At 42.9% G+C, this 27,989-nt stretch overlaps 1 protein-coding gene across 7 annotated transcripts in view; it reads right to left on the bottom strand.

Annotated features, from left to right (window-relative positions):
• KLHL29 (kelch like family member 29) overlaps window positions 1-27,989 on the bottom strand; it is a 403,126-nt gene that overhangs the window by 323,873 nt on the left and 51,264 nt on the right. For 3 of the 7 annotated variants that reach the window (XM_074581951.1, XM_074581954.1, XM_074581952.1), the window contains exon 2: window positions 9,815-9,924. The exons of 2 other annotated variants lie outside the window; for them this stretch is intronic. Coding sequence is in view for 2 of the 5 variants with exons in the window: in XM_074581948.1 (XP_074438049.1) it covers window positions 9,815-9,924; window positions 13,866-14,088 (333 nt within the window). In the remaining 3 variants the exon portion in view is untranslated. Of the gene's footprint in view, window positions 1-9,814; window positions 9,925-13,865; window positions 14,957-27,989 lie in introns of those variants that run through there. 2 more of the 7 variants (XM_074581948.1, XM_074581950.1) reach the window with 1 other exon arrangement.

Below are 27,989 nucleotides of genomic sequence, written 5' to 3'. Positions count from 1 at the left end.
GACTGCACAGTCAGATCCTGATCTAAGGCCATTCAACTATCAGAATAACTGGATTTACTGCTATACGCACCTTTGTTTTTGCCATTTGAAAGCATCCACAGCCCACAGAACATTCGGCTGTGTTTTAAGCATTAGCGGCATAAATATCCCCTCGTGTACCATATATTTCACCACTTCTGGCTTACCATAAATCAAGCATGCAACCCATCATTTTTTTTTTTTTTTTATGTTGGACGTTAATGGCAACTCTATTATTCAAATCCAGGCTGTGCAGATCTGCCTTTCACAGGGACATACAGCGTCCCACGAGCAGGCTTACGGCTGAGCACAGGAAGACCCAAATCTGGCCATGATCTTCCCACTACAACCCCAGCCCCGTCGGAGATGTGATGTTCTGCCCCTTTCAATTTCTCTCATCTGTGCAAAAGGCTTTTTAAATAAAATAAGCAGGAAAAAAATTAGAAAGCCTTTTGTGCTCTTCAAGAACTGCCTCTGTGTCCCCATAAACATTCAGTGTAAACATATTCGCTCACATACGCGTAAGCAGAGACACTGTTCTTTACTGCATTACAATTAGACGCATAGATGAAGAGAAACCTTGTGTCATTACATCAAACTCTTCTACAAACGTACAAAGGGATTTGAGAGATTGTCATCTTTTCTGCCTACCACTGAATTTTCACGCTCAGCGCAAAATGCAGTAAGAGATACCTTCCCTGTGTTTACAGTGCCCACCAAGAACCATTTCAAAACCAAATAAAACTTAGCTATAATTTAAGCAGCACAAACTGTTCTCCCACGGGTTTTTTTTTTTGTTTTTGTTTTTTTCCTCTCCCCTCATCTTTCTGTTCATGAGGATAGGGAACATGAAAACTAAATGGATTTATGTTTAAATAATTCAGCTTTTCAGGCACATCAAACCAAGTACTAAAGTTCATTTACAGGGCTGGTCAGATTTAGCTGATTCCAGTGGTATTTTAAACAGCGTTCAAGAGAGCTAGTCACAAAAGGTTGCGAGAAAATGCTGAACAGCCATGTTGATGGAGTTGTTTTGAAACCACATGTGTTGGAAAATCTACCTGTTCTTACCCAAGACAGCCGACGGGGAGACGTTACCAGCCATCCCGAACTGCCGCTGCGTTTTGGAGACTCACGCCCACCCAAGAGATGCTTTGTGAGCGGGACGAGCTCCGGCAGATCCCGGGAAGACAAAGAGAATTACAAAAGCTGAGCATCGTTTTCCTGCCAAGTGGCAGGCAAACATGCAGCAACGTAAAGCATCTTTAGGAGCTCAAGTCCCACAGGGCAGACCATCCACACTGGCTGCGTTGATCCTACGAGCCAAGCTGCCTTAAACGCAGGTCCCACGGGGACTGGCAAGTGAAGCGATGGTAGTAACTCTCATCCTCTTTAAGCAACTGAGGAAAATAGAGAGGGGTTTTTGTATATTTTTAAACATCCGAAGAAGTACAAACAATGGATTTACTCTTGCAAGAAGTCTAACAGCAGTCCTCTGTAACCTTTACTACACTCACACTTCAAGTCATGTTTATTGTGCTAAATAAACCATACCAAATTCTTACAGCTAAAGAGGAAAAATAATTAAATGAGGGACCTGAGCTTTGTTTTGGTTTTTTTACTGTCTAAAAAGCCAGAATCTAAATGTTTCAGTTCTAAGTAGTAACTGTTTGCTTTAATCACACAAGCGGTTTCTCTGCTGCACGTGGCTATCGACGTGCTAGAAGAGCCTGCAAAAATGGACCAGGGAAATAGGTCTTTCACACAACGAAGATCTGTTCCTCTGATTTGCATCAGCAACTACTCGCTGTCCAAAGTGACATAGAAAAAGCAGCAAAGAAATACAATTAAATTTCAGGATATAACAACAATTGCCAACAATTTTAGCAACACTGCATTGCCTGGGTAGGAAATGGCTGGTTGAAGTGAAATCGCGTTGCCACGTGGAAACCTCAAGTGGGTTAGTAACCTGCTACCACACCAGAGATGGATCTTTGCAGTCAGGTTTATATCTTCAAATTCACTGAAGTGGGGATTTATTGCAACAAAACCAGAGAAAAAAAACACTGGAGGGATGTGCTGGAAGTGGAGCAGGACAAAAGGAAAACAAATGCAGGAAATACAATATTCTTAGATCTTCAGTGCAATCCTCACTGACTTATTCCAAATGGCTTTGTGTTTCCAGTCTAAGTTAACATGGCTCGTAATATTATAACCTAAGTCACACTGAAAAGATTTGATAAACAGTTAAGTTTTGAGAATGTGTTTTGGATGAGTTTCACTAGAAATAGCTCAAAACACTTTTAAAGAAGTATCACCTTCATGATGTGCTTACTCTCGAGGGTCAATTTTGAGCCCTTTGGAAGAAATCGACCTCACTGCAAGCAGGACCTCAGTGGCTTAGAGCCACCGCTTGTGCAGTGGGAGCCCTCCTTAAATCAAACACGTTTAAAAGCGTCCTTGTTCGAAGTTGCCTGCACTGGGCGCCCCATCACAAATTTATGTCCTCATGCTTTGCAGCGTAACAATGTTCATACACCCACATAAGCTGGCTGTGAGCAACACAGGCTCTTCCACTTGGCTAATCTTCCCACATTAAGTGGGAAAATTAAGTGCCTCATAGTCCTCGCGTGTGGAAGCCACTCTAACGCAATGTGCGCAGCGTTTTCTGCCTATAGCATATGCCTATAAATAGATATATGATGAGAAAATGCGGGTTAATTGATTTTGACAAAGAACCACCACAACACAGTCCACCATCATAACAAAACGCTTACAGTAATGCCTATCAAATTACAAGTTCTGACCTTTGGTGGTGTGGAAAACAGCATTCATTTCCTTCCTTCATAAAACAAAAGCTTGCTGTAACCTTTTTTCTTTTTTTTAACATTTAAAACTGAAATTGTTCTTACTCTAGCCCAGCTGACAGCATTGCTTGTGGAGAAGCTCGCATCCAGAGGAAGTGGAATGTAAAAACAAAGTTGCTGTGACCTTAACAATAATCCTGTTTGCATATTACAATACATTTTCCTACTGTAACGAGGCAAAGTCCCTTGTGTTCCGGTCAGAAAAAGTCATCTTCCAGTAAAAGCATACTGTGATCAATAACATTTTCTTAATATATTATATTATCTCTCACTGAAACACTTTTTCACTTGGCATTTCAGGCTGCCGAGTAGGGGAAATTCATGACAAAACTCAAGATGGTAAATGAGATACTGCAAATTAATTCCATCCAAGAGCAATCTTTTCGTTTGTGAACAATTTGACAAGCCTGTGTCGTCTGACTTCAGCAGAAGCTTTCTCAGCTTTCAAATATACATGAAACAGAAGAATCTGCTCCACTACCATACCAATCTTCACTTTAGCCTGCATAATTTTGTGTTGAAATACATTATAGTTTCAACAACCAACTTTGAGACCAGAATTGGTGGGGCATACTTTAAATATTAGTTTAGAAAATAGACTCCAAAGTCTGCAATATGAATTGTGAAATCCTGTTTTCAAGTCCCAGCCCAGGGCATGGCAGAGAGCGGGAATCCTGCGCTTCTGAAGCCGTTTTGCCACCGAGTCACCTGCAATCCGATCCTGGAGAGGCCCAAGTGGTGGAAGTGCCCGCTGAAGGATCTCAGTGTGGTACCGGCAAAGTTCAAAGAAAGCTTTGTCACAATGGGCATTACAGTAAAGCACTTCTCTAGCCACGTGTCTGAAATTACTTTTGCTACCATGAGTAGTAGCTTTATTCCCCCCTCGGAGCTGACGTCCTTCTGCAGGCTGAAACGGTGCCCTGGTGGCACGTGAGCCCGTGCTCCTCACCTTTCACATGAAAGCCCGTCACCATTTCAGCAGCAGCGGCTCCTGCGGCATTACTGAGACTAATTGGTGTTCAGCGTGGTCCAGAAAGGCATGACCCTGCAAAGAGGCTTGGGTGCATGCAGGACACTGTCAGCAGGATTACACACACACCCCCCCGATCTCGGCAAGCTGAGGTGCAGAATCACTGCTGTATTAATATTTCAGCATAAGGAATAAGGGGCAGGCAGTTGTTGAATATTCATGCTGCGGCAGTGCTCTCTGTATGAATTCTCTAGCAGGAACATGTAAAGGCTGTACCCATAGCCTGAAGAGTCTACCATCCAACACCCCAATTAAAGAGGTACTGCAGTACGTACCATGTTTTAAGCTCAGAGGGCAGGCTCATTGACTAATTGTATTCCTACAGCGAAGGATGTGCCCCATTTCTTTACTTAATCAAGAATCGTGTTGAAAACAACATAAAAGAAGTGGGAGAAAACGGATGAAAATTTAATTTACGTCTGCAAACCTGAACACCTCATGAGATCAGAAACATGTAAAGGGCCAAACAACTCATCTAAGAATTCATTCATAAAAGATAAATACCCTTTTTAATTGTGGAGGAAATGCATGCAGGGGAGATGCACAGTACTCAGCTGATGGAATCAATCCAAGCAGCAGCAGATACATTTGAGAGAGAGAAGGGGCAAAAATAAGATCAGTCCCACTGCTAAGCGAGAGCACAGAGGACACAAGCAAACTGGATGCGAAGGACAAAATAATCAAGGTTTTGAAGGACAGGACAAAGTTTGTGGGGTTTTTTTTCATGTTGCCTTTTTTTCAAAAAAAAGAAACAATAAATTAGGCAGCGAGTCTTTCTTCATGTAAATGAGCACTTATAAAACATCCTTTCTAGGTGAATAATTTCTTTTACGATTAATAAAATCTGCAATCTGAGTAACAACGTTCTGATGACTTTTTGCCATTTGCAATTATCGCTCATCCCAGCACCAAAATCTCATTATTATTAAAGCTGACAAAAAAAAAAAAATACTTAACTGCTTCTATGAAAGGACTTAATTTTTAAAAGAACACCAAGTTTCTAAGCTTTGTTTCTACTTCCAAATCTTGAATGTGAAAAATGAGGCCGTCCTAGCAACCCTTGTGTATGTCTGCTTCAATTTCCAATAAGTAATCTGGATAAAAGCATCTAATTTGTGTGGTTAACACAACGCATTACAACAGCGTACTACTTGGCTTTAAAAGCAACCTACCAAGAATACTGCAGTTCACATAACCCTGTATAACTACAAGCATGTAGTTTCTACCATAAACACACATATTTTTTGGCCTCTCTCAAGGAACTAAAAGCATTTAACAGTTACCGTAGGACTGGCAGCACTCTCGTGAATACGGGTATATAATCTCCGTTTTAACGGAGTGAAAGCTGAGGCACAACTATCTCTGCCACAAAGGCGGCTGTGGCAGAGATAGGAACAGGAACCACATCCAGCTCCGAGCTCTGTGAGTAAATCCAGGCCTACCTGACATGCATCCATAGAATGATTTAGGTTGGAAAAGACCCTTGGGATCATCGAGTCCAACCATCAACTCCACTCTACAAAGTTCTCCCTTACACCACATCCCCTAACACCACATCTAAACGAGTCTTAAACACATCCAGGGATGGTGACTCCACCACCTCCCTGGGCAGCCTATTCCAGTGTCTGACCACTCTTCCTGCGAAGAATAGAAATTGTCTACAGGCAGAAAGGAACGTAGGTATTTTTGTGTTGGCACCTACAGAGACGTTAGTGCGAGTGTTGCCTGTTCCTCACCCCGTCCCTGCTCCCTGACGTAACAGCACAGCAACATCAGAGCCCTGGTAAAAAAAACAACCCAACGCAGTTGCTGTTAAACGGGCTCAACCACACACAAAAAAATACTGCCTGATGCTGTTAAATGGACTCAAACACGCAAAAAATACTGCCTGATGCATAGGTGCTTGACAAACATTGATCCAAGCTCTTTACAAACACAGATCTCCCGTTTGTCATGATTTAGTAGACGGTTAAAGGTCTGGAGCACGCGGAGAGCCAGACTCTTCCCGGGGCACGCTGTAAAAGCGGAAGCAGCAACCGGCACAAGCTGCGACAAGGGAAAATCTGGTAAGATATAAGGAAAGAGAATTCAGAGCAGGTGCTTAACCAGCAGAAGGGCTGCCCAGGGAGGCTGAAGAGCCCCCGTCCTCAGGGGTATTAAAGGACGTGCCTGGACACGGACACGGCCCTAAAAAACCTGCTCTGCCTCCACAGTTGGCCTGCTCTGAGCAAGAGGTTGGATGAGATGACCTCCTGAGGTCTTTCTCAAACTGAATTATTCTATGAATACCGTTCCAAAGACAAGTGAGGTTATTCCTTGGTTTCCCTGCTGCATCCCAAAGCTTATCCCAAATTCAAACCAAAAGCGTGACCTCGAACTTCTGTGACTAACTTTTTCTACTTCGTGGGGCTCGCTCCTTCTCCCGAACAGGATGAAACGGAATAAACCCAAATCTTTGCTTTCACCCACCGAAAAACTACAAAAATGAAAAGCAAAATGCAATCATTCTGTTCAAGCACCTAAACGCACGTGGTCATCTGAGGTCTCGCTTTGAGTTTACGTACCTTCCTGACCCTCTCTCCTCCTTAGAAATACTCTGAAAAGCAATCAGTCTGCTGTGCTGAGAGCGCCACGGTTATTAAAATAACTGTATCACAGAAACAGCTCGACTTCTTCATTTCAAATTCCTCCTCCCCACCCGCACGTTCATAAGAGGTGCTGCATATGGTGAAAACTAATTCAGTTTGAACCAGAAAAAACTGGGGTTAAGTACTTCCCAGTTAGAAGATAAAAATATTGCAATCGCACGTGATTGTTGAGATATACAGGGCTACAGTCAACACGCATAAATACTTTTTATATCCTCCAGAAAAATGAAGTGAGTTAAAAGGTCTTTTAAGGGGAACAGCTAGGAATATCCAAAAATGGGTTAAGACAGACAAGGGTGCAACTCCTACGTGCAGCCCGTTCCCAAGCAGAGTCAAAGTCCATCCTGGAATTCAAGCCCCTTTCAAACAACTTCTCACGAGTAACAGAAGCCTTCAGGAGGAAGCCTGGAGACAACCGGCTTCTCATTTCCAAATCTTTTTTGTTTTTTTCCTTTTTTTTTTTTTTTATTTTTTTCCTTTTGTTGCAACTCGATCACAGCCATGGTGGCAGAAACAGCCGCAGGCACACCATAACCTAACACAACAACTTTGCAATAATTTGATATTCAGCCTAAGACTATCCTCAGCATTTCATGTTGATGTGAACTAGGCGATGGCGCAACTTATCACAAGCCAGATCTGCTAGACATTCCCCACCACAGAAGTGAATTAAACTGTCACTCATCACTGTATGAGTGGCTCTGGTATAACTACTTCTTCATGAGTTGGACAACGCTCCTCTGAATTAAAAACAAAACACCATGTTGCAAGTTAAAGTCTTCATCCTGGTTTCAGTACATTTTCTTTTCCTTTCTACTTCTCTTACCTGTTTTCTGCTCAACTGTTTTTTCCCCCTGACTCAGTACGTTTAACCCTCTCTGCTCCACTTGCCAGCTCAATGCTTTCTTTTCCTTGGTAGATATAAACCAAGAAACTTGCACGTGAGCTCCGGCCACCCTGGCCAGACTATGGATTATGATCTGAACACCGAACTACTGATGCCCTCTCGGTCCTTCCCCTCGACCACTTACAAGTGAACCAGGCAGCAAAGCTTGGAGGAGCACAGGAGCGTGTCTCCCTCCCCCAAGGACCATCTGATCAGCGTGTCAAACCAAGGCTGAGACCGCGTTCTCGAACATCCGTTCTCTGGCATATCTCCCAACATACGCACTCTTAAAACGCAGGAAAAGCAGATACATTATTCATCGTGAGGGCTACTAAAAAAAAAATAAAATTTGGAGAACGTGTGATTTAACTACAATTACAGTTGTTGCTATCTGCAATTTGCAGCATTACACACACATGCAGGGAAAACATAAAGAAGGAATATAAAATAAAAGCCTTATTCATAATTCAGACTCAATTTCCAGCAACAGTTTCATATATATATTATTATATACACTATTTATGACTACGTACTGGCAGCACAGAAAAAAAGGATTAAATACACTCTTCTATACACACACTTGTACACATCCAGGCATACACACAATTTCCTATTTTACCATGAACGTACTAATGATAGGAATTGAAAAAGATTTTTAAGTTATCAAAGCTACATTGAAAGCTTTAAAACAGTTGCTCAGGGAAATACACCCGTTTCCAAGAGTTGGAAATGGGCTTTCCACCATTTCCAAAGTGCAGTTCAAACTCATTTATGGGAAAAGGCTGCCAGGGACATTACGATCAAGATGCATCGGGGATACTGAGGATATTGATACTGTTCAATAAGGAATTCTGTGAAGGAACAGCAAGCACTGGAGGTAAGGACCGCACAACAGTGCATGAGAAAGATTAAACAGATTAAAAATAGGAGAGGAAAAAAAAAAAAAAGAGAGGACTTGGTGGTCTTGGCAGACAGCAAGTAGAACTTGAGCCAGCAACATGACCTCGCAACAAAGGCCGAGCTGCATTAGCAACAGCACAGCCAGCAGGGTCCAGAGAAACGATCCTTCCCTTTCATGCGGGGCTTGTGAGCCCCACAGAACAAGAAGGCTTTGACATACTGGAGCATGTCCAGTGGAGGATTACTGGTGGCTGGAACACAGGCTGAGCTCCTACAACCTCACGATGTTTTCCAGTTCCCCAAAGGGAAGGCACAGAGAAGACAGAATGAGCCTGTTCTTGGAAAGGCGCACACATAGGACAAGAGGAAAGAAGCTGCATCAGTGGAAATTCAGATTATAGATGAGGAAAATATCCTTCATGACGTGGCGAAACATGGCGACAGGGGCCCAAATAAAGTTGCAGAGTCTGCATCCTTGGAGATATTCAAAACCCAACTGGAGGTGGCCCTGTGCAACCTGGTCTAGGTGACCTTGCTCTGAGAAGGATGTTGGTCTAGATGATCTCCACATGTGCCTTCCAGCCTAATTATCCCATGACTCTACATATCTGGTTGGGAGAAGGCAGAAAGCTGGTTAAAGGAGGCCAAGAGGACAAGAAAGATAACTAACAGCACCAAGGGCCAGGATTAGCTCCATGGAGGAAAAAAAACCACAGAGAGGACTGCAAAAAAGCAGCTAGGAAAGTGGTGAGGCAAGAAAAATAGCAGGTTGAAAGAGAAGGTGGAAGCAGAGGATCAAGACTGAGGAAGAGGCAAAAAAAGAAAAATCAATCTGTGTCCACTAAATTACACTTTCCTGCAGCAGCTGGGAGGTGAAAAAGCTGACAAGAATCATTGAGCGATGAAGTCAAATATTATAAGTTTCTACTCTGATGCGAGTAGTAGAATAGGATAAAAGAGGGAATCAGTTTTTTTTCTTTCCCCTCCCCATGCCCCCAAGAAACCAAGTAACCTTTAATATCCCTTTTCCAAATATTTAAACTTGATCTTCCAAACGTCACAGACGTTTGTAACTATGTACGTTATGAAGAATGTTTCATTTCTCACACAAAAATACGCGCACGCAGATTAAAACTCAAAATGTTCACTACGCCCCAGTCAGCGCCTTACAGCTTTTTACAATTTTATAAGATAGAGGCCTATCAGTCTGGAGACATATGAATTTTGCTCCCTCTTGGAGCTATACTGCAAAATTCAAACACTCTTGATCAAGCTTACAGCATTAGCATTCACCTTACTGTATTATTTTTCTATTGTGACACAGATGCTCAGCTGCACATGCTCCGATAGGGACTTGCTGCAGTCACTGAAAGGGAAAGCACAGCCCAAATTGCCTTTGTGTAAGCAAATAAGAGACCACAAAAGAAAAACAAACCACAAAAAGAACAGATATCTGCACACTTACCCTGCGATATCCAGAATCTGTATAAAAATCAGCCTCAGGTGTAAAAGTCAGTAAACAGGACAGCAATCCCTTGCATTTAGCAGGAGGTTTCTGGGAATTAGCCAGATTACCTAGAAAGAGTTGAAAAGAGTTATTTTAATACATGAAGTCACCTATGCTTAATAAGCATAGGCTTCAAATGAGCCACAGCACAAGGAAAAAAAAAAATAGCTGCACAATGGGAGACGTTACATGCCACCATGATCGGCACGGAGAATTTAATCCCCTGAAGGTGACAGAAATTTGTTAGGAAGCACAGAGAGTTAGATGCTGGTAGATACTTAGGGTTTAGCAAAGAGCAGCTTATACCCAAGGATAACATGGTGTTAACCCTCTAATCAAGGATACAGGGGAGACCAGAAAGAGCACGATATTTTGCTTAATTAGTTGCTATCAAAGAGAGGACTAGTTCAAGCACTTGCAAAACAAGGCAATCCAAGATTATTTAAAAGTTTAATAGCATTCTGGATTCTTTGGTAACACAGGGTTTGCCCATGAAATAAAAATAATCCCTAGAGATAAATTTAAAGAAATATATCTCATTTTAATGCCCAGAGCAAAACGACTATTCATTAAAGCAAAGCAGTTTTATACCTATGTTCTCCATCTCAGACGTAATATATACGAAAGTAATCTTTATGACAGGAAGTGGCATGTAATCCTGCAAGAATGAACTGCTGTCATTATCTGCAAATCAATACAATTTTTTTTTTAAGTGGATATAACAGTACCTATTGATTTCACATTTTTAGCACTGGAGTTTCGGTTTCTGCCGAGAAGATTCGTGAAGTGACAAGAGCGCTGCATACAAGTAATTGAGTTGATACACGCTCATTTGAAGCTTACAGCGCACTTCCCTCGAACAATGCAACCAGAGCTTCCCTCCCGTTACCTCAGCCTAAGCTTTTTTCTTTCTACACAAACTTTACGTTCTGTGTAATTATCATAATTTCAAAGTGGCAGAGTAACACTTCACGAATCCTACCTGCAACCTGTAGGAAGTTTACTACACAAAACATCTCCCTGTCCTGCTAGCGTGTTATTACAGAATATTTGTATGACTCTTGCTGTGTTTAAATAACCTGACCAAATAATTTCCCTTGTGAAAGTCTAAAACTGGCTCAGCGCTGAAGAGTTTACAGTCCGAAGAGGTCTGGTGAAGGCGAGGATGGTAAAGGAACGGGGAACGGAAGCACATGGAAAAACTAAAGGACTTATCCAAGGTCACTTGATGGATCAGTCAAGCAATAAACTCCATTGGGCCATGCTCTATTCCTCTAAGAGAGTTTAATAAAACTAACGAATTCTTACTATATATCTGCAAATGAAGTATATAGCAGCTTTGGCTTGACTAGCTGATGAAACGGCTCATGCTGATTCAATGAATGATCTGTAATGAGAGCTGGCTGCAAGGCAAGATCTACCATCACACAGAGGAAGGGGAAAAAAAAAAAAGATCAGACTACTATAAGAAAAGTTTAAAGGGATGGGATTAGGGCCAGCTGACATCCCAAAATTAATCTCCTAAAACATGTACAATTTTTAGTCCTTACTTCTCATAGAAAAAACAGAGCCCTGCCTAACCACTAGCCAGCTGCAGGTCCGCGTCTTGAAGACATAAAGCAAGATAATACAAGGAAGGAGGACATGAAAGGCCTGGGGAAGGCGCAGGTATGTGAACATCTCATCCACGTTATCCCCATCATTCCTGTCCTCTCTCATACCCAGCCCCATCCTCCTCCCTAGCTTGCTTTGTTTACAGGGTTAGACTCATTTTGGAGGGAAGGCTTTTTAAATATCTGGTCTGCTTATTTATCTGTTCAATACTTCTTGAACATGCTGTTGAGACATTTCAACCGAGCATTTCTGACTTTCACGACATGACAAAAGAATTTCGCATGGACTGCCTGAAAAAGCTCAAACAAAACCAGAATCTTTTTTTTTGTTGTTTTGCTTTTTGTTTGTCAGAAAGAGCACTGTTTTCATGAAGCTGTTTATGGAAAGGCAAGCAAAAACTCAAGGGAGTTATTTCTCCTTTGCAGAGTGACTCATCATATCATAGTTACCCCACCATCTCCAAGGGAAACACTAGGCCAGAGCTGCTCTGGAATATCTCCTTAGGGAAACACCCTCCTCCAAAGCCATCTCAGGACTCTTGTTCCAGGACTTTGCAGAACAAAAGAAGAGCCTTCAATCATAATAAAAAATAAAATGGGTTTCTGATAGAGAAGAACCATGAGAGGCCAATGACAGTTTTACATGAAGGAAACCTTTTTCTTTCCCGCCTCAATAATGAAAGCCATGAAGAATATTTACAGAGTGTATTGTAGCCTCTAGACAGCAGTGCCATAGGGAAAGGAAAAACAGGCCTCACAGCTGGATACGGGACATCTGAAGAAAGAAGGATCAGAAGGAAAAAAGAAGCAAGAAAAGCAATAATCCGTCACCATGAAAATGGTACACAAAGACGGACTTAAGTTCAAAATCTGTCTGCTTGCTCCTAGACACGCAGTCCCAAAGAAGAGTCAAAATTATTACTTGGGGCAACACAAAGACAGGATTAACAGTCTTTAACGTACTGCAATTTACACCATTTACTAGTGCTTGGGTGGGTTTTTCTTCCCCCACTTTAGAAAGTCTTGGCTGTTTATAGGACAGGATTTTAATCTTACCAAAACTGAACTGCAGTTGCCATTGAGGGGACGCAAGGAGAGTAACGCCTGCCAGGCATTTCTGAACCACTAGAATAAAGTATTGAAACCGGGAGAGGCAGAAGCACAGCACGGACTTTTAAACACCAAAAAGCAAGAGTTGCCATCTCTCATTGTAGTGTGAAGATAAAGCCTCAATTCCCTGTATCAATACGTATGAAGCTGAAGGTACCTACAGCAGCAGCCCCATGTCTCCTTTGGGAGCCAAACAACCTCAGTATGGACAGGTTATATATCCTATATTGTACCTAAGCTTCTAAATCAAATGACTTGAAGCAACCTGATGGAAACCAAGCATCTGCTTTAGATACTGCATCATTGTAGTAGCGAGCTTCATGAAGTAGGCAGTTCAGCTTCAGGGTAAGACTAGCAGGTGGCCACACAAAACATGGTGTAAGAAGTTGGTGTCAGCTCACCTACTTCATCAACATGGGCATCTTCCTGAAGGGATGGAATAATCAGAGTTGCCTTTGGCTCAAAAGACCTGGTCAGTGAGAAGCAGGTCTAGATCTTTTGGGGACAGCAGCTGTATCAGTTGGATTTCCCCGAACTTCAGCAGTTCTGGGTTGGACAAAGTAGAGCGACCCTGGACCAGCAAACAATGAGATCTGGTGACAGCACAAGCTCACCGTGCTTCAGCTTGAGGTAATAAATTAGAAAAGAGGTTTCCAAAAAGACTAGGAAGGATAGGGGAGAGGAATGATTTCATACGATGTCAAATCAAAAACACATGCAGCAAGACACTGTTTCAGAGCTTCTCTGCTACAGATGAAGTATCCAGCAATACAGCAGATCAGCTCATCCACCAAGAGCTGCACAGGGTGTGAGAAGTGTATACAGATTTAAACAGCATCCTCCTGACCTAAGGCAAGGTGAGGAGCAGGCAGCAACATCCACCAATTCAGCACTGCAGCGAGAAGAAGCCTGGAAAACCAGCACTTCCCTGGGTCAAGCTGGATCCACCACCAGGACATCTGCCTTACTTTGTGCAGCATTTGCAGAAGTAGGAGAACCAGAAGGAAAGCAGGACAGGATTACCACCCGACTCATCTACTGCTGTACAACCGCACCTGCCAGGAACAAGCTGAACAGCTTCCAAAGTGCAGGGAAAAGCAGAGTAGAAAGCAGTATCTCCAGAACAAAGCCAAGGCTTTGAGCAATGACTGGTGAAATTAAGGGATCAAGAATAATATTCTCCTTGTAGAAGCAACGGTGCTTCTTTGGGAAGAGAAAAAAAAAAAAAAGAGTAAAGCAAATAGACTAGAGCTGTCATACCCGTCCCTGGGTAAGGAATGACTTACGCTTGTTCTTCTGTGTTGTGCAAACTCCTGAAAAGCAGGGAGCAGCCCAGGAGTCCTTTGGGGACTGTTCCAGAGCTCCCCTGAAGCAGAGTTCACCCAACAGCCTGCCGCAGAGCTGCACAACGTGGACCTCAGCATGGAGGACGCAATGCACCATGCAGCGCCTGCCCACAGCATCTCGCTCGATTGAAAAAAAACATATGGGAAAGGAAGCCAAGGACATGGAGACAGTTATTGTAGGTTAGTTAATCAGAAAAAGTTTAATGCAAAGTATTCTATGAAAGTCTGCCTGTGTAAACAAGCTATAAATCAGCTATGAAGCAGAAAGCGCTTTAAAAATGCCCTTTACAAGCTGCTCCGCACTGCAAACAACCTCCCCCACATCGCAGACTGCAGCTTGGGGCAGGGGAGAAAGAACGGGGAAGAAGCACTCAGGGGCTCAGTTGGAGCACGCTCTCTTTGCAAATAAACAAGGTAAAAGAAAGCAAATCAGAAGGAAAAAAAAAAAAAAGACTCCAATATAAGGCATAAACACTTATTAGGCAGGCTAAGTAGATGTTTCATAAGCAGAAGGGTGCTTGTAGGCGATATATGTGGCAAATCAAAATCAGTCACCCTGCAAAAAGCCGAGCTTCGCACAACCGGGAAGCCAACCGGGAAGCCACACGGACATGGGAGTTAAGAACAGATCGACATACTCAAAGCTGTCAGTGCCGCGCAGGTTAGGGACTACTGCTGTGCCCTCCCAGTACCTTTAGTGTATTTAGATTGGGACTATCCCAGCTCTACAAGGAAAACCTCCGTAATGCCTGGTGTGACCTGTTGTCCCAATGCCTGTAAACGAGCGAGTGGTCTGAGAAGGGCGCAAGTATGGATGCCGCAAGAACCTAGGCAGGCTCTGAAGTTGGGCATAGCCACAGCCAAGCGTTGCCGGCTGGGATAGAAAAAAAAATAAAAACAGAGCTGGAACTGAAGGATGCATCCGTGTTCATAGCCCCACTTGACTTTATGGGAAGGAGCAACTCTCTTGCACGGTGACGCCTGGAGAACACTATTGTGTATGTTGACCCTAATCTATTATTTATTACAGAATTTACAGATCTCTCTTTTCACCAAGTGACAACCAGCCAAGCACTAATTTGCAGGCTAAAACACTGCAAGGTCTGCAGACCCCAGAGCATTTGCCCTGGAATAAGGAATCACCCAAGAAAGAAGACGAGAGAGGAGGATGTCTGCACATGCCTGGAGTGCCGGTTATTTATATAAAGATTTTAACAGCAACAAACGAGAGCATCACTGGATGTACTGTCTAACAGCTCCGGGTTTGAAATGATAATTGCTGGATTCCTAAGACTACTTGGTATGTTTTACTCATAATGTTTCTCGCAATCACACTCATCTCTCTGAAAGCAGGCTGGGAACTATTAACATCTCTTCATCAAAGATTTAGACAGACTGACAGTAACCCTGAGGTTATTCTGTGTAATGTGTTTGAAGAAGTCCCCCAAACTCAAATGCCGCCCCGTGCTTCAAAGAGTTAAGCTGGAAAAAGAGAAGAGGAAAATAATTGTAGCTCGGTACCCCTCCGTTCCATTACATCAACAAATTAACTCCTCCTATGACATTACGTTAGCTTTTAAGAAAACATTTGTGGTTTAGAACTGACTGTTCAGTTTGTATTCCTGCATGGATAATCACTTCTTTAAAAGGAAGTATACATCAATAATATTCATGGGGAGCTTTATAAGAGCTTGGCAAACATTTCTGACAAAACAAAATACTCCAACAGAAGGATTACTCATAAAATGCTACATCAACAAGTCTTTTGACAGGCATCTGGATTATGCTACTCTTTAAAAGGGAAAAAAGAAAGATGTCAGTTTGAGTTTAAATGGAAACAGGGAAATATGCCATTAAAAATATCAGATCATAAACAAAGTTATTTTTGCAAACTCGAATGCAATGAGCAATTATGACAAAGTTTGCCAAGATAATTTACAGACACACTTTTTTTCCAAAAATACTTTTAAAACACCGCAAGAGGTACAGAGATCACAGGTTAGTAATGAATAGACCTTGAAGATCAGACATCCAGCATTAATAGTCTATCAAGTGTCATCTTTTTCTTCAAATGGCCTTTAGTTGGTGCTCTAAATGAAGTTAAAGCATACATACCTGCACAATTGAACAAAACTCCAGAAAAAAAATACAGAGAGACACTTTAGGAGCCCATCCTCAAAGAACATATTTCACTATCCTTCCCCTAAACCATGCTAAACATAGAATTGCATTACCCAGACAACATTAATTTCTGTGGTATTCTGTAGCGAGACTCAAAAGTCAGATGACTGTGATGATGCAAGTGGGAATTTCTTACTCATTCTAAGTTTACTTAATTTTTATTTTCCAGGAAAAGCTCAAGGAAAGCTACTGAGATATGCAGAGTTCAAAGGAGATAGGCAAAATATTCACATGCAAAAAGAGACCGCTGAAAAGACTGCTTACTCAAACGAATGCAGAGTTCTAATGGATCTTGACATTCAGTTCAAAATTGTTCACCCCAATAGTAAGGTTTCTTTGCAAGCAAATATATACAATCTAGTAAAAGGGGGAGATTTCCTTAAAGCGGACTCAGCTTCTTCACAATTCACTGAAGTCCACTGGCTTTGCTGGAGATTCAGTGAAGGTTATAGGCAAGTACATGTGTTTGAAAGGTCTTTTATTTCTTTATTGAAGCAAAAGACTAGCAAAGATACCTTCTGCTGCAATGGTCTGAAGGCATTGGGATTAAAAGGCTGAAAAGTTTTAGGACAGCTTGACTAACCTACCTTCCCAACTCCATTGCTTCACCAAAGCAGCTGGAGAGATGAAGCGTTCAAAGCACTGAAGCATTTGAGGCTCAAAAGACCTCAACTACTTTGACATCATGAACCATCTTTCTGCGGTTTAAGGTCTTTTCCAGATTTTTGTCAAAAAAGTCAATAGAAAAATCAGGAACAGAACAAACCTGTTGGTTTGACATTTACAGATGGTTTTTAATAGAAAGTCCTACTCTTCTAGTAAGACTCTCAGGGACTATCAGGGAGTCAGGTAACATAAGCAAGTGCAGATGATGTGAAGACAGCCACATCGTGCCTTTGGTAGCATGGGAGGAATGCTATCAGGCAGCTGGAGAGCAGCAGGATAGGAACAGGCTGCTGCAGAAGAGCCAGGGCAGCAGCAAAGTACCTGGCTTTTAGAGTTTTCCGTGCCCCTCCTTGTCTTACGCGAAGCTGGCAAAACAAAAAGACAGAGTGGAGATCAGGAACTGCCCTTGGTTTTCACAATGTACCAGGAACAGCAGGGATGAAGGGAAAAAAACCAAAAAACTCATTCTCTTGGCTCTGATGCTGCAAAATGGGAAGGGAGAGCACTGTTACCATTAGCTCAGAAAGAACAGCCTGTGCTCAAAAGGGCTAAAGCGACCGTTTCTCTTTTGATCTGAACTAACACCACCACACCCCCAGAGAAGGAAATATCCTTATGCAATATTTAGGTACAAAGTAGTCTGAGTGGTAAAAATACAGCCAAGGTGATGCTACGGTGTGGTATGGCCAGCAACATACTGCATCCAAAAAAAAAAGATTTTCAAAGCTACGAGTGTCTACCTAGAGGAGTTACCCTTTGGGTTTAGAGGGACTGACAGAAGTCACCTCCGATTCCCCAAATACAGTCTCCGTTTTCACTCACTCATTCTGCTCTGACACGTTGACCACGGCAGGAGAAACCCTATTGTCTTCACAGAGACCAAGACACTATTTACTGACTTGATAATCCTAGTCATCCCTTCTTGACCTTAGTCCAATTCTCTTCAATATTATAAGGACTCAATTTCTTGCCTTGTTCAGGAAGAAAAAAATAAAAATCCTGTCATTATTACCGAATTTCTAGCGATGCCTTGGAGGTGCTGGTGAAAGGTTTTAGCGATTAATTATTCCTGCTGTCAAAATCTATTTGTTCTTTTCTATTATGAATTTTCTTGGCTTTCATTTCTAGACAACAGATCTTGCTATATTTTTGTCCAACAGACTGAAGACTCTCCCTCTCTTAAAATTTCCCCCATAGAAAACCTAATCAATTCTTCACTTCTCTTGGATTACGTCAATGAATGATTGCAAGAAATCCCAGTGGCTTAAAGGCATGGCTTTCCACCCCTTAGCCACCATCACCACTCTTCTACCATCTCTCCCCACCTCCTCAACCTCCATGAGGTGCAGACAGACCTGAACACAATATTCTAGTAGGGTCAGATCCAGATTTAGCACAGCCTCCCTGAAGTTCTCCTACGGATGCCCACAAAGATTGCCGACACAGTCTACAACAGCTTTGTCGGACAAGCTCACATTTGCCTGGTGTCAGCTCAGGGATGGCGCAATAGCCCTCCCTCCTCCTCTCCACTGAGTTCAGAGGGAGCTAAACCAACTAGTTTAGAGTAGGACACCAAGCTGTAAATGGCTGAAGTTGGGCAAGCTCAATTCCCATCCCTCACACACGCCAAATCAAATTATTTTGTTCTAGTTTCTTAATCAAAATGGTGTCACCAAGTCAAATGCCTTGTAGAAGCCATAAATATCAAACTTGCAATCACATTAAAAACACTTAATAGATATCAGGTTAGCTTGACAGGATCTATTTTCTATAAACTCATGCTGATTGGCATTAATTATATTTCTCCTACTCAATCCTTTATCAGCTGCCCCATTTATTATACCCCAAGACTCAAAGCCTCACACCTTCAAGGCACAGATCTTGGCCACTTTTCCAAAGCAATGAACCAAATTTCCAAAGCTGAATGCCACTGGCATGACAGAGCTCTTAATCTCCTCTCTCCACCTCCCAGTTACAACACTAAAAAAAAAGATCTGTAGTTTAATTTGTCATCCCCAAAGAAACAGCAGAAAAAACAGATCAGTTACAAAAGATTCCCTTTAGAAGAAAGAGAAGAAAGCAAAACGAAGACAGAAGAGGAAGTGTGGGAGGTGAGCAGGTTACAGTCAATCAAACTTTTGATTCCATGAGAATAATTAGAGAAAGAAGCAATTCCTTCACAGCAAGAATTTGTTCTCCTGATGTAAATTGTTGATTTTAGCACATATGACCACCACAGAATTCATTCGATTGCATGAGGAGATCATGCTGTTAAAATTGAGCTGCTAGATTTAATTTAAGAATTAGGTTACATAAAAACATAGGGTTTAGGCTCTTCACATATGGCGCTGAGAAACTTTGGTCAGTGGGTAGCTTGAGAGCTAACCTTCCCCAAGAAGTGTCAGCATTGCCTGCAATCATCCAGATGCCTACATAAGAGATAAGTGGAGGGAAAGCATTTTCCTAAAGGACTCATATTTTCCTGGCGGTCACGTATTTTCAGTTGCGTGCTTGGTGGGTGGCACATCAGTGCTACCTCCAGCACTTCCCAACCAGCAAGCTTTCCCAATAAGCTTGGTGGACAGTCTCCACACAACTACTCCGAATGAGGCATTTACAGCAAGTCATTTTGCATCATTAAGTTCCTACCATCTTTGCGATGCTTTGATCACATCTGGAGAGACATGAATGCTCCAGGTGAAGAACTGCAGAGCTTCCCTTGACACACTTGTTCACAGCTCCGACTAAAACACGTGCAAGTTCAGCAGCTACACAGGTAACAGAGAGCTTGCTTTGTCTTACAAACCACCACCGGCGCAGTCAGGAAGGCATTCATCTTTTAAAAGTCAGATAGCACCCGTGGAGAAGACTACTGTTATTTGTCTTACAGCCCCAGGCAGTGTCCTGCAGCCTGTCATCAAAGGCTTTGAACAAGACTATCACACACCCATTTTTGACAGAGAGAATATGCTGATGACAGAGAGTATGTATGATGATCATGCTCCAGCGCAGCACCAGGGATGCTGCTGTTTACTTCCACAGTTTTCTCCTCATGGCCTAACAGCGATGTCAGGATTAGTACAAAACCCTTCTCCACAGCTCCAGCTCTCTGATGATGTACTTCCCAGGCACAAGCTCTCCATCTCTTCTAACACCTCCATTACAATTCTCCTCACTCAGTGTCCTCTCTTACGATCCTCATTTGTCACTATTGAGGAGAAGGTCTATCAAAGCCGCTTTGCTGTGCTGCGTGGCTTCTGCAACGACTCAGAGATGTGCACGGCCCACGCTAAATAAAGTGGTTTGGTTTTTTTTTTTTAACAGCCCAGGACAAATCAACTGAAGATGTCCATGCTCCAAAGAATTTCAAATATGATGGTCTCTCATGATCCATCAAATTGGGAAAGCAAGTTACCAGCATAAACAAAATGCTTGTTGTCACATGCTTAACCAGTTCTTCCCTCCTTGGCATCAAATCCCACTGGGTGCCATCACACTAGTTACTAAATTTTGACTACGTTACTGCAATTCACATGGAAACACGGGCACGACCTAACACCCAGTGGGGAGGAGTCAATCCATCTTTGTATTCTCATGTATGGAGGTTACAGGCTGGCATTAGGCCCTCAGTGAGGTACAGGTAGCGTGAGCAACCCCTCACCTTCAGAGAAAAGCAGTCTTGTTCCAATTTCTAGATCTGTGGCTGAAAAAAATGGCCATTTTCACCAAGGCATCACGGCCGGTGGAGAATCTCAGTCTATAGCTCAGTCTATATGGATCCCCGTTCAGCACTTAACACACAATTCACCTGTGTGTTCACCTGACTCTTCCTCCCAAACTACAATAGACAGCCCCAGAATTAATCTTCGCGATTGCAAGGGTAACTTCTCACTATGAGAATAGCGTGGCCAGGGGTTATTAATGAGGGTCCTGATCAAGTGCACGTTCAGTCCAAATCATTTGCTAAAAAGTTATCCTCCTATAGGCTATATAAATACATAATACATCTACATTAACCTGTGTGACACTGAAGCAGCCTTTCCAGCGATCTGGCCTACTTTATCTCCAAAGGAGACTCTTATACCTCATTTGAGTGAGTGAACACACATTTTAAATAATGATGAGAGACTCCAATTTTCACATTTTCATGGATGCAGTGTCAAATTTATTTGTAATAGGATCATCTATTATCTGTCAGTACTGAGCAAACTAGGTGAGAAAATAATGGTTAGTAGTACATTATCCAGAATCCTGATGAAAATTAACACGAGGGAAATGGAGTCGTTGAAAACAAAATTGTTACTTGTTGATTGCTTAATGTAGCCTGCCTCGACTTAATAGGAGATCAGAAGTTTTGGGGGTTTTTTTGTTCAAAAAAAGTTAATTTTCTCCACACATTCGATTATAAACATGGAATATTTAATCCACTGAAGCACTCCTGTTTCAGTAGATCCATTTACAGCAAAACTTACACCAGTGCCAGACAGAACGAAGAGGAAATGTTGTTCCCAACGCATGGGAGAGGCACCGAAGCTGGGAGTTTTATTGGATCCTGACTATGGCTTCCATGCAGACAGGTATGCTACCCTTTATCCAGATGCCCCACAGGTTACAGGAAGAGATGGAAAGCTGACATATCTCCTTGTTTGTTTTCTTATCTCCAGCCTATAAACCAAGGTGAACAAAACCCAGTTAGACTTTCTGCCCCAAGTTTTCCTACCTTCTAAAGCTTTTCCTTCTCAGAGAAAAAAAAAAATAAATCAGCATGTATTTGTGTGTATATCTGGGGTTTAGCAACACAACCAGACTAAGGACCATGACAGTGTTCAATATAGCAGCAGCCTCTTCTGAAACTAGATGAAAGAAATACCTGGTGGTAAGGACGTCACCTCTCTGTAACTCACTTGGTCTCTTATCTCTTCTTCACTTCCCCAAACTGTATTCGGGTGTGAGTTTCAGATCACTCCTGTGGCAAGAGGACACATTCTTAACCACTGCCACTTCTTGCCAAGCCAGGTTTGATACCACAGCACAAGGCTTCGGCAGTAGGTGCCTCCAAGTGCCACCGCTGAAAGAAGCACTGGAAAAGCTGCTGTGTGCCAACACGGACTGAGGTTTGCTTCATCAGATCCACCAAAGCTTGTGTTGGTCAAAGGAAAGAGGATGAGAAATCCACACTGAGGGGGAGGACAGGTCTTCTGTCGAAGCTACACATCATGACAGTGGAAACAATACCTGAATACAACCACACGGTCTATTCTTTGGTTTGCTAACAGCATATTCAAGAGTGGGAGGCAGGGGAAGTAATCAAAAAGAACTACACAGCAAGTGGAAACATCGTACTTTGAAGATAAGAAACTTTAATGGAATTTTGTTTGTCAGGCCCATTAAAATGACCCTTTGATTTTTGTAAGAAATAACTTTCATTTTTAGTGGCTACAAATGAAATACTTTTAGATGTCCACTAAATGGACGTACTCCTATAAGAGAGAAAAATATTTTCCCCCCCTCAAGAAAACATAATAAAATTCATCCTAAGTTGTATTGAAATAAATATTTCTCAGTTATATGGAATTAAAATGTAATAATTTCAAATTCAGTTTAAAAAACAGAATCACAGAATCTTCATGGTTGGAAAGGACCTTTGAGATCATCGAGTCCAAACAAACAACCTACAATCTCTGCCACTGAAGTACCACATCTAGACGTTTCTTAAACACCTCTAGGGATGGTGACTCAACCACCTCCCTGGGCAGGCTGTGCCAGTGCCTGACCACTCTTTCAGTAAAGGAATTCTTCCTAATATCTAATCTAAACCTCCCCTGACGCAGCTTCAGACCATTTCCTCTGGTCCTGTCATTATTCACCTGGGAGAAGAGGCCAACACCCACCTCTCTCCACCCTCCTTTCAGGGAGTTGTAGAGGGCAATGAGGTCTCCCCTCAGCCTCCTCTTCTCCAAGCTAAACATGCCCAGCTCCCTCAGCCTCTCCTCATATGCCCTGGTCTCCAGACCCCTCACCAGCCTGGTAGCTCTCCTCTGGACATGCTCCAGCACCTCAATGTCCCTCTTGTACAGAAGGGCCCAGAACTGAACACAGCACTCGAGGTGAGGCCTCACCAGTGCCGAGTACAGAGGCACCATCACTTCCCTGCTCCTGCTGGCCACACTATTCCTGATACAAGCCAGAATGCTGTTGGCCTTCTTGGCCACCTGGGCACACTGCTGGCTCATGTTAAGCTGGCCGGCCACCAGCACCCCCAAGTCCTTTTCTGCTGGGCAGCTTTCCAGCCACTCTTCTCCAAGCCTGTAGCGTTGCCCGGGGTTGTTGTGACCAAAATGCAGGACCCGGCACTTGGCCTTATTAAACCTCATACAGTTGGCCTTGGCCCATGGATCCAGCCTGTCCAGGTCCCTCTGTAGAGCCTTCCTACCCTCCAGCAGATCAACTCTCTCACCTAGTTTGGTGTCATCTGCAAACGTACTGAGGGTGCACTCAATCCCCTCATCCAGATCATTGATAAAGATATTAAACAAAACCGGCCACAAAACTGAGCCCTGAGGGACACCACTGGTGACCGGCCGCCACGAGGATTTCACCCCATTAATCACAACTCTCTGGGCACGGCCACCCACCCAGTTTTTAACCCAGCGAAGAGTACACTTGTCTATGCCATGATGCGCCAGCTTCTCCAGGAGAATGCTGTGGGGGAGTATTACAACTTAGGTTTAATATAAGGGCTTAAACAAACTAAGTTTTATGAAAATATTAAATAGTATCAATGAATTCTCTTCAAGATATGAGTAAAAGGATAACACCTTAAAATTACACAAAAAAAATCCATGAAAGATCTCCTTGCCATACGAGGTCAATTCAAGCATGCTTGCGTATTTAAGCACTGTAAGGCTCAAGTATATACCTATATTATTACTTTTGTAACGGATTAAGTCCTACTTTTCCTTCTGTAACCTTTCCCAAGAAGCCAGATTTTTCAGCCTTGGCTGTCCAGAATTACATTTTTTCTTTGTTTCAACATAGTCAGCAGTTATTCAGAAAGTATTTTCTTTACTGGGATCAATTCACTGAAAGTAAGACCAAGAAAAGATAATTTCTCAGTCACAGGCTGGAAAAAGGGAAACCAAGTGGGAGAGAAAGATATCATAGCCTAATATTATGGCCTTATAGGCATGGGGCCGTACAATAACCAGTTTAGGTCCCTAGAAGTACAGGCAAGTGTTTTCAGAAAATCTCATTACAGCACCGAAGTGCACAGACACCATAAGTCTGCATATATGCAATTCTCTTTGAAATCAATAAAACTGAAAAACCCTAAAGCCTAGATACACCCAGGTTATGAGGTAGGTTGTGACCAAAGGAGGACGTTAGTATCCAACACACGGTTTTGGCAAGCTTTGTGAGCTCACATCCACGGTATTAATGACTTAAAGGCCACTTCTGTGTGGGTTGTTCTCTACTTGGCCTGAAAGCTTTCAAGACTGTTGTGTTTTCATACATACCAGAACTGTGCTAGTCGGAGTAGCGAGGTTGCAATCTGCCTCTGCAACCTAGAAACTAAATGCAGCAGCACCCGAATGCTGCTAAGGATCCACCTTACTTTGCTCCACATAAAACATCATCCTCATAGAAAGAGGCAGTGGAAGATACTGCCTATAGGTAGGACACAGAGCACTACAGTTCCTATCCCTCCCAGGTGCAGGGACCAGACCGTGGCCTGCTGTCTGGTGCCATCACCATCAGGTCCTGGGAGTCCCAACCACCAGTTCTGCCTCCTTCTGCGTCTCTCCCATTTCCACTCAAAACAAGGAGCTTCACCGATCCTACGTCCTCAGAAAAACATCCAAAGTATGGCTTGCCATGAACTAATTAATCTGCTACAAATTTAATAAAGCTACAATATTTATTACTTAACAAAGAACATAAAGCCTCAAAACCTAATACTGTGCATAGGTAAATTACTATGACTAGCAAGGAGTGGTGTAAATTTAAGGTATTTGGTTGCAAGTCATAACATTTCAGTTATTACTAACTGAAGAATATTATGGAAATAAGTTATATACAATACAGAACAAAAATAAATCAATTACTTAGATGAGTATTCCTTGTTTTAAACCCTAAATAATTTAAATCCTAAAAACAGCAGTCATTTAGGTTTAGAACATTTCACCCTGACATACACTTGGAGTAAAAATGGAAACATGTAGTAAACCACCTCTAAAATAACCGAGTATATCAGGACAGAGTGAGAATGGAGCTGTGCTAGAGACGAGAAACACTTCAAGAAACCATCAAGGCAAAGAAGAAGATGTTGGACAGGATGTCAATGGGAAGCAGCTTCATGCGAAGAGGTACAGGAGCACCTTAATCAGTGGAGCACGGGTGGGAGGGTGAGATGCTTCTGGATGAGCTGGCACTGGAGCGCAAGTGGCCTGTGTCAAATTCTTGGGGTTAATCACCATCCTAACAACCCGCCCAAGAGGAACAAAACGTGCTTTTGCTCAGCGCACACCACAACTGACAGGTGAAAGGAGGTATGCAGCTTTATTTTGAAGGTTTACATGAACGCTTAATGGGCCGGAAAAAAAACCATTCGTGGAGTTTTGCATTATTCAGTAATTTCTCTAATTATAAAGTGACTTCGAGCACAGCTATTGTTGCAGACAGTCCCTTCCTATTAGAGCCCATTGTTTAAGAAGCCGTGTGTGAGCCCCGAGAACCCCCGCATGCCAAAGCGAGCATCTCCTGAGTGTCACTTCTACCCAACCACCGTTTCTCCAGCAGGTAATACACACATTATCTACGCTGACCTCTCCTTAATTTATAATACCTCTATGTCATAAACCAATTATCAGCATTTGACACGAGCAGCATTTGCTAGTTTGAAAAGCAATTAAAGTTTAGGAGCTGTCTCTTGCAACAAAAAAAGCATTCAGAGAAGTAGCGCTGGAGAAAAGTTGCGGCACGCGAGCCATCAGTCTAATTCCACCTCTATCAATCACGCTAGGTCTTGCTGAATGGCGACGTGCAGGCAAGCAAACAGCAATGTTTACGAGGTGCAGCTGGTGGTACTTACGTTAACAGCAAAAGCAGCATCAGTTAAATTAACATTCTTCATTCTTTCATTGCTCATTATGGTTTGACAGACATACCCGCAGTCCACATAAATGACTTAGAGCAAGAGAGCTGTCTAGCTTCCTGCCATGAAACAAGACCACCTAATGGGAGCAGCCACTGTAATTAAAACTCTGGAAACCAAGATTTATACCAGTTTAAGGATGCAGTGGTGGGTATTATGACCTACTTTGAGTTTATTAAAGGAATCGCGAAAGCCCGGGCCGTTACTCAAGTGAAAAGTAAGAGCCTACTGTTTGTGATATTTGTCCGATAAAAGGGACTCGAGCGTTCTTTTGATCTAGGAATCGTTTGTGTTGTTTCAGGTCTGGAGATGCAGAGGGAGAGGAAAGAAAAAGATATTACTTAAGTATTAACTAATCAGCTTCCCCAGGAGAACGCTCTCCCTAAGTCTTACCCGTTCAAGTCCACAAGATTTTCTTTGATGGGGAATTGCAGCAACTGGTTCTGCTTAAAAATTTACAGCCACATTTAATCTCTTGGATCAAGAAAACTTAATTTCATCAATTCAAGGCTGTATTTCATGGAACTGTAAGCATCAGAGATTAATACAGTACCAAAAAGGGGGCAAAAACCCACTAGTATATCATAAAAGCACCTCCAAAGCCCCTGACTTAGTCCTGACCAAGTAACAGAATCAGTTCAGACTGGATCTCAAGTGCATTAAGGAGGAATTAACATTAACATCAGAAGAAGTATGTTAAAAAAAATAAAAATCACGTGGACTTGTAGTTACACACCACCTTTAAAAGGCTAGGCGAATGAGTTTTAATGCTCTCAGTTACTAAGCACAGATTAGATCATGAAAGACAATTCAGCATTTGCAGAAGATGGGAACCACTGAGGAATGTGCCATGTGGCAGCAGGGTGTCCCCACTACGCGCCAGGCACATGGCACTGCAAGGCACGCCAGGAGCCAGACTTGCTGAAGATGGGATCCCAAGTGGGCAGGAGTCTGGTGTAAGCCTGGGAAATGCTGACGAGAGGAACCAGTCTTAAAAATCTGGCTCTCTGCAGGGAGGTAAAACCCTCGCTTCAGCTTCCCAGGCATGCTCCCCCCACCAGAGTCTGCTCTTTGCTTCATCTCGCTTCCCCTCTGCCAGGAATAACAAGAAGGGGGAGCTTTTTTTACCTCTTCCCTTTAAACAGTTCAAAAGCATCGGTCCCCTTCCCTTCAGTGGCTCAGAGGCTGAAGCACTTGCCTTAAATACAGACAGACACGTGTGGCTCAGTCCCCTCTGCTGAGATCTGAAATCCCACCTTCAGCCCCCCAGGAGGCAGCTATAGCCACCAGGCTATCAAGACAGTTTGGGATGTGAACATGAGCTGCTGCTCACCCAGGAGATTGTTTTACAACCACCAGCTTCCTGACACCGAGGGCTGAGCAAAAGCTCCCTGGGGAACTAGTTAGCACCGATCTTGTTTTCTTCCTTGGTATCTCCAAACAGCTGGGCCAGGGCTCTGGTTGCCCCAAGGGAGCTTACGCAGTATGTCCCCAGCACCCCTGCCCAGGAACCGCACTCCCAACCTCCCGGAGTGACAGCCTCTTATGCCCAGACAGGACTCCTGACCAACCTCCACGTGAAACAAACACGCAAATTAATTCACCAAGAAAAGCTTTTTTTTCCTCCCCCAGGAAGTTTAGCAGGTGCTAGGAAGCCTCTTGCAATATCCGCCCAAGGGCTGCAATGAAAACGGATCGAGAGTTCCTCGCCCCCACTCACTGAAATCCCAACATCAAGGGTTGTGCTACATGGGGGTACAGTTTTGGTTGTCCCGCAACGAAATTACAGGGGTATCTATGGAAGAACGCTACTTGGGACACACATGGGGGGATATGGCTGGAAAATACTGAAGTTTGTGTTAGTTTTGCTATATAGCTCATCCATAATTAAACACAGGTAATTCTGTTAGAAGGATGTGTGTTGCCTATCACAGAAAGATAAGAAGAAACAACGTCCTCCATCTGTTTTATTTTGTTGTGTTCCCCCCCCCAAGATATAGTTAAAGTACAACTTAACCTGAACAAGTGACATAGTACAACTTCTCTGGCATATTCAGCCAGGG

Source organism: Larus michahellis, chromosome 3, assembly GCF_964199755.1.
Source record: "Larus michahellis chromosome 3, bLarMic1.1, whole genome shotgun sequence".
Lineage (NCBI taxonomy): Eukaryota > Metazoa > Chordata > Aves > Charadriiformes > Laridae > Larus > Larus michahellis.
The sequence above is the reverse complement of the archived record's forward strand: the minus strand, read 5'-3'. Positions and strand labels throughout refer to the sequence as shown.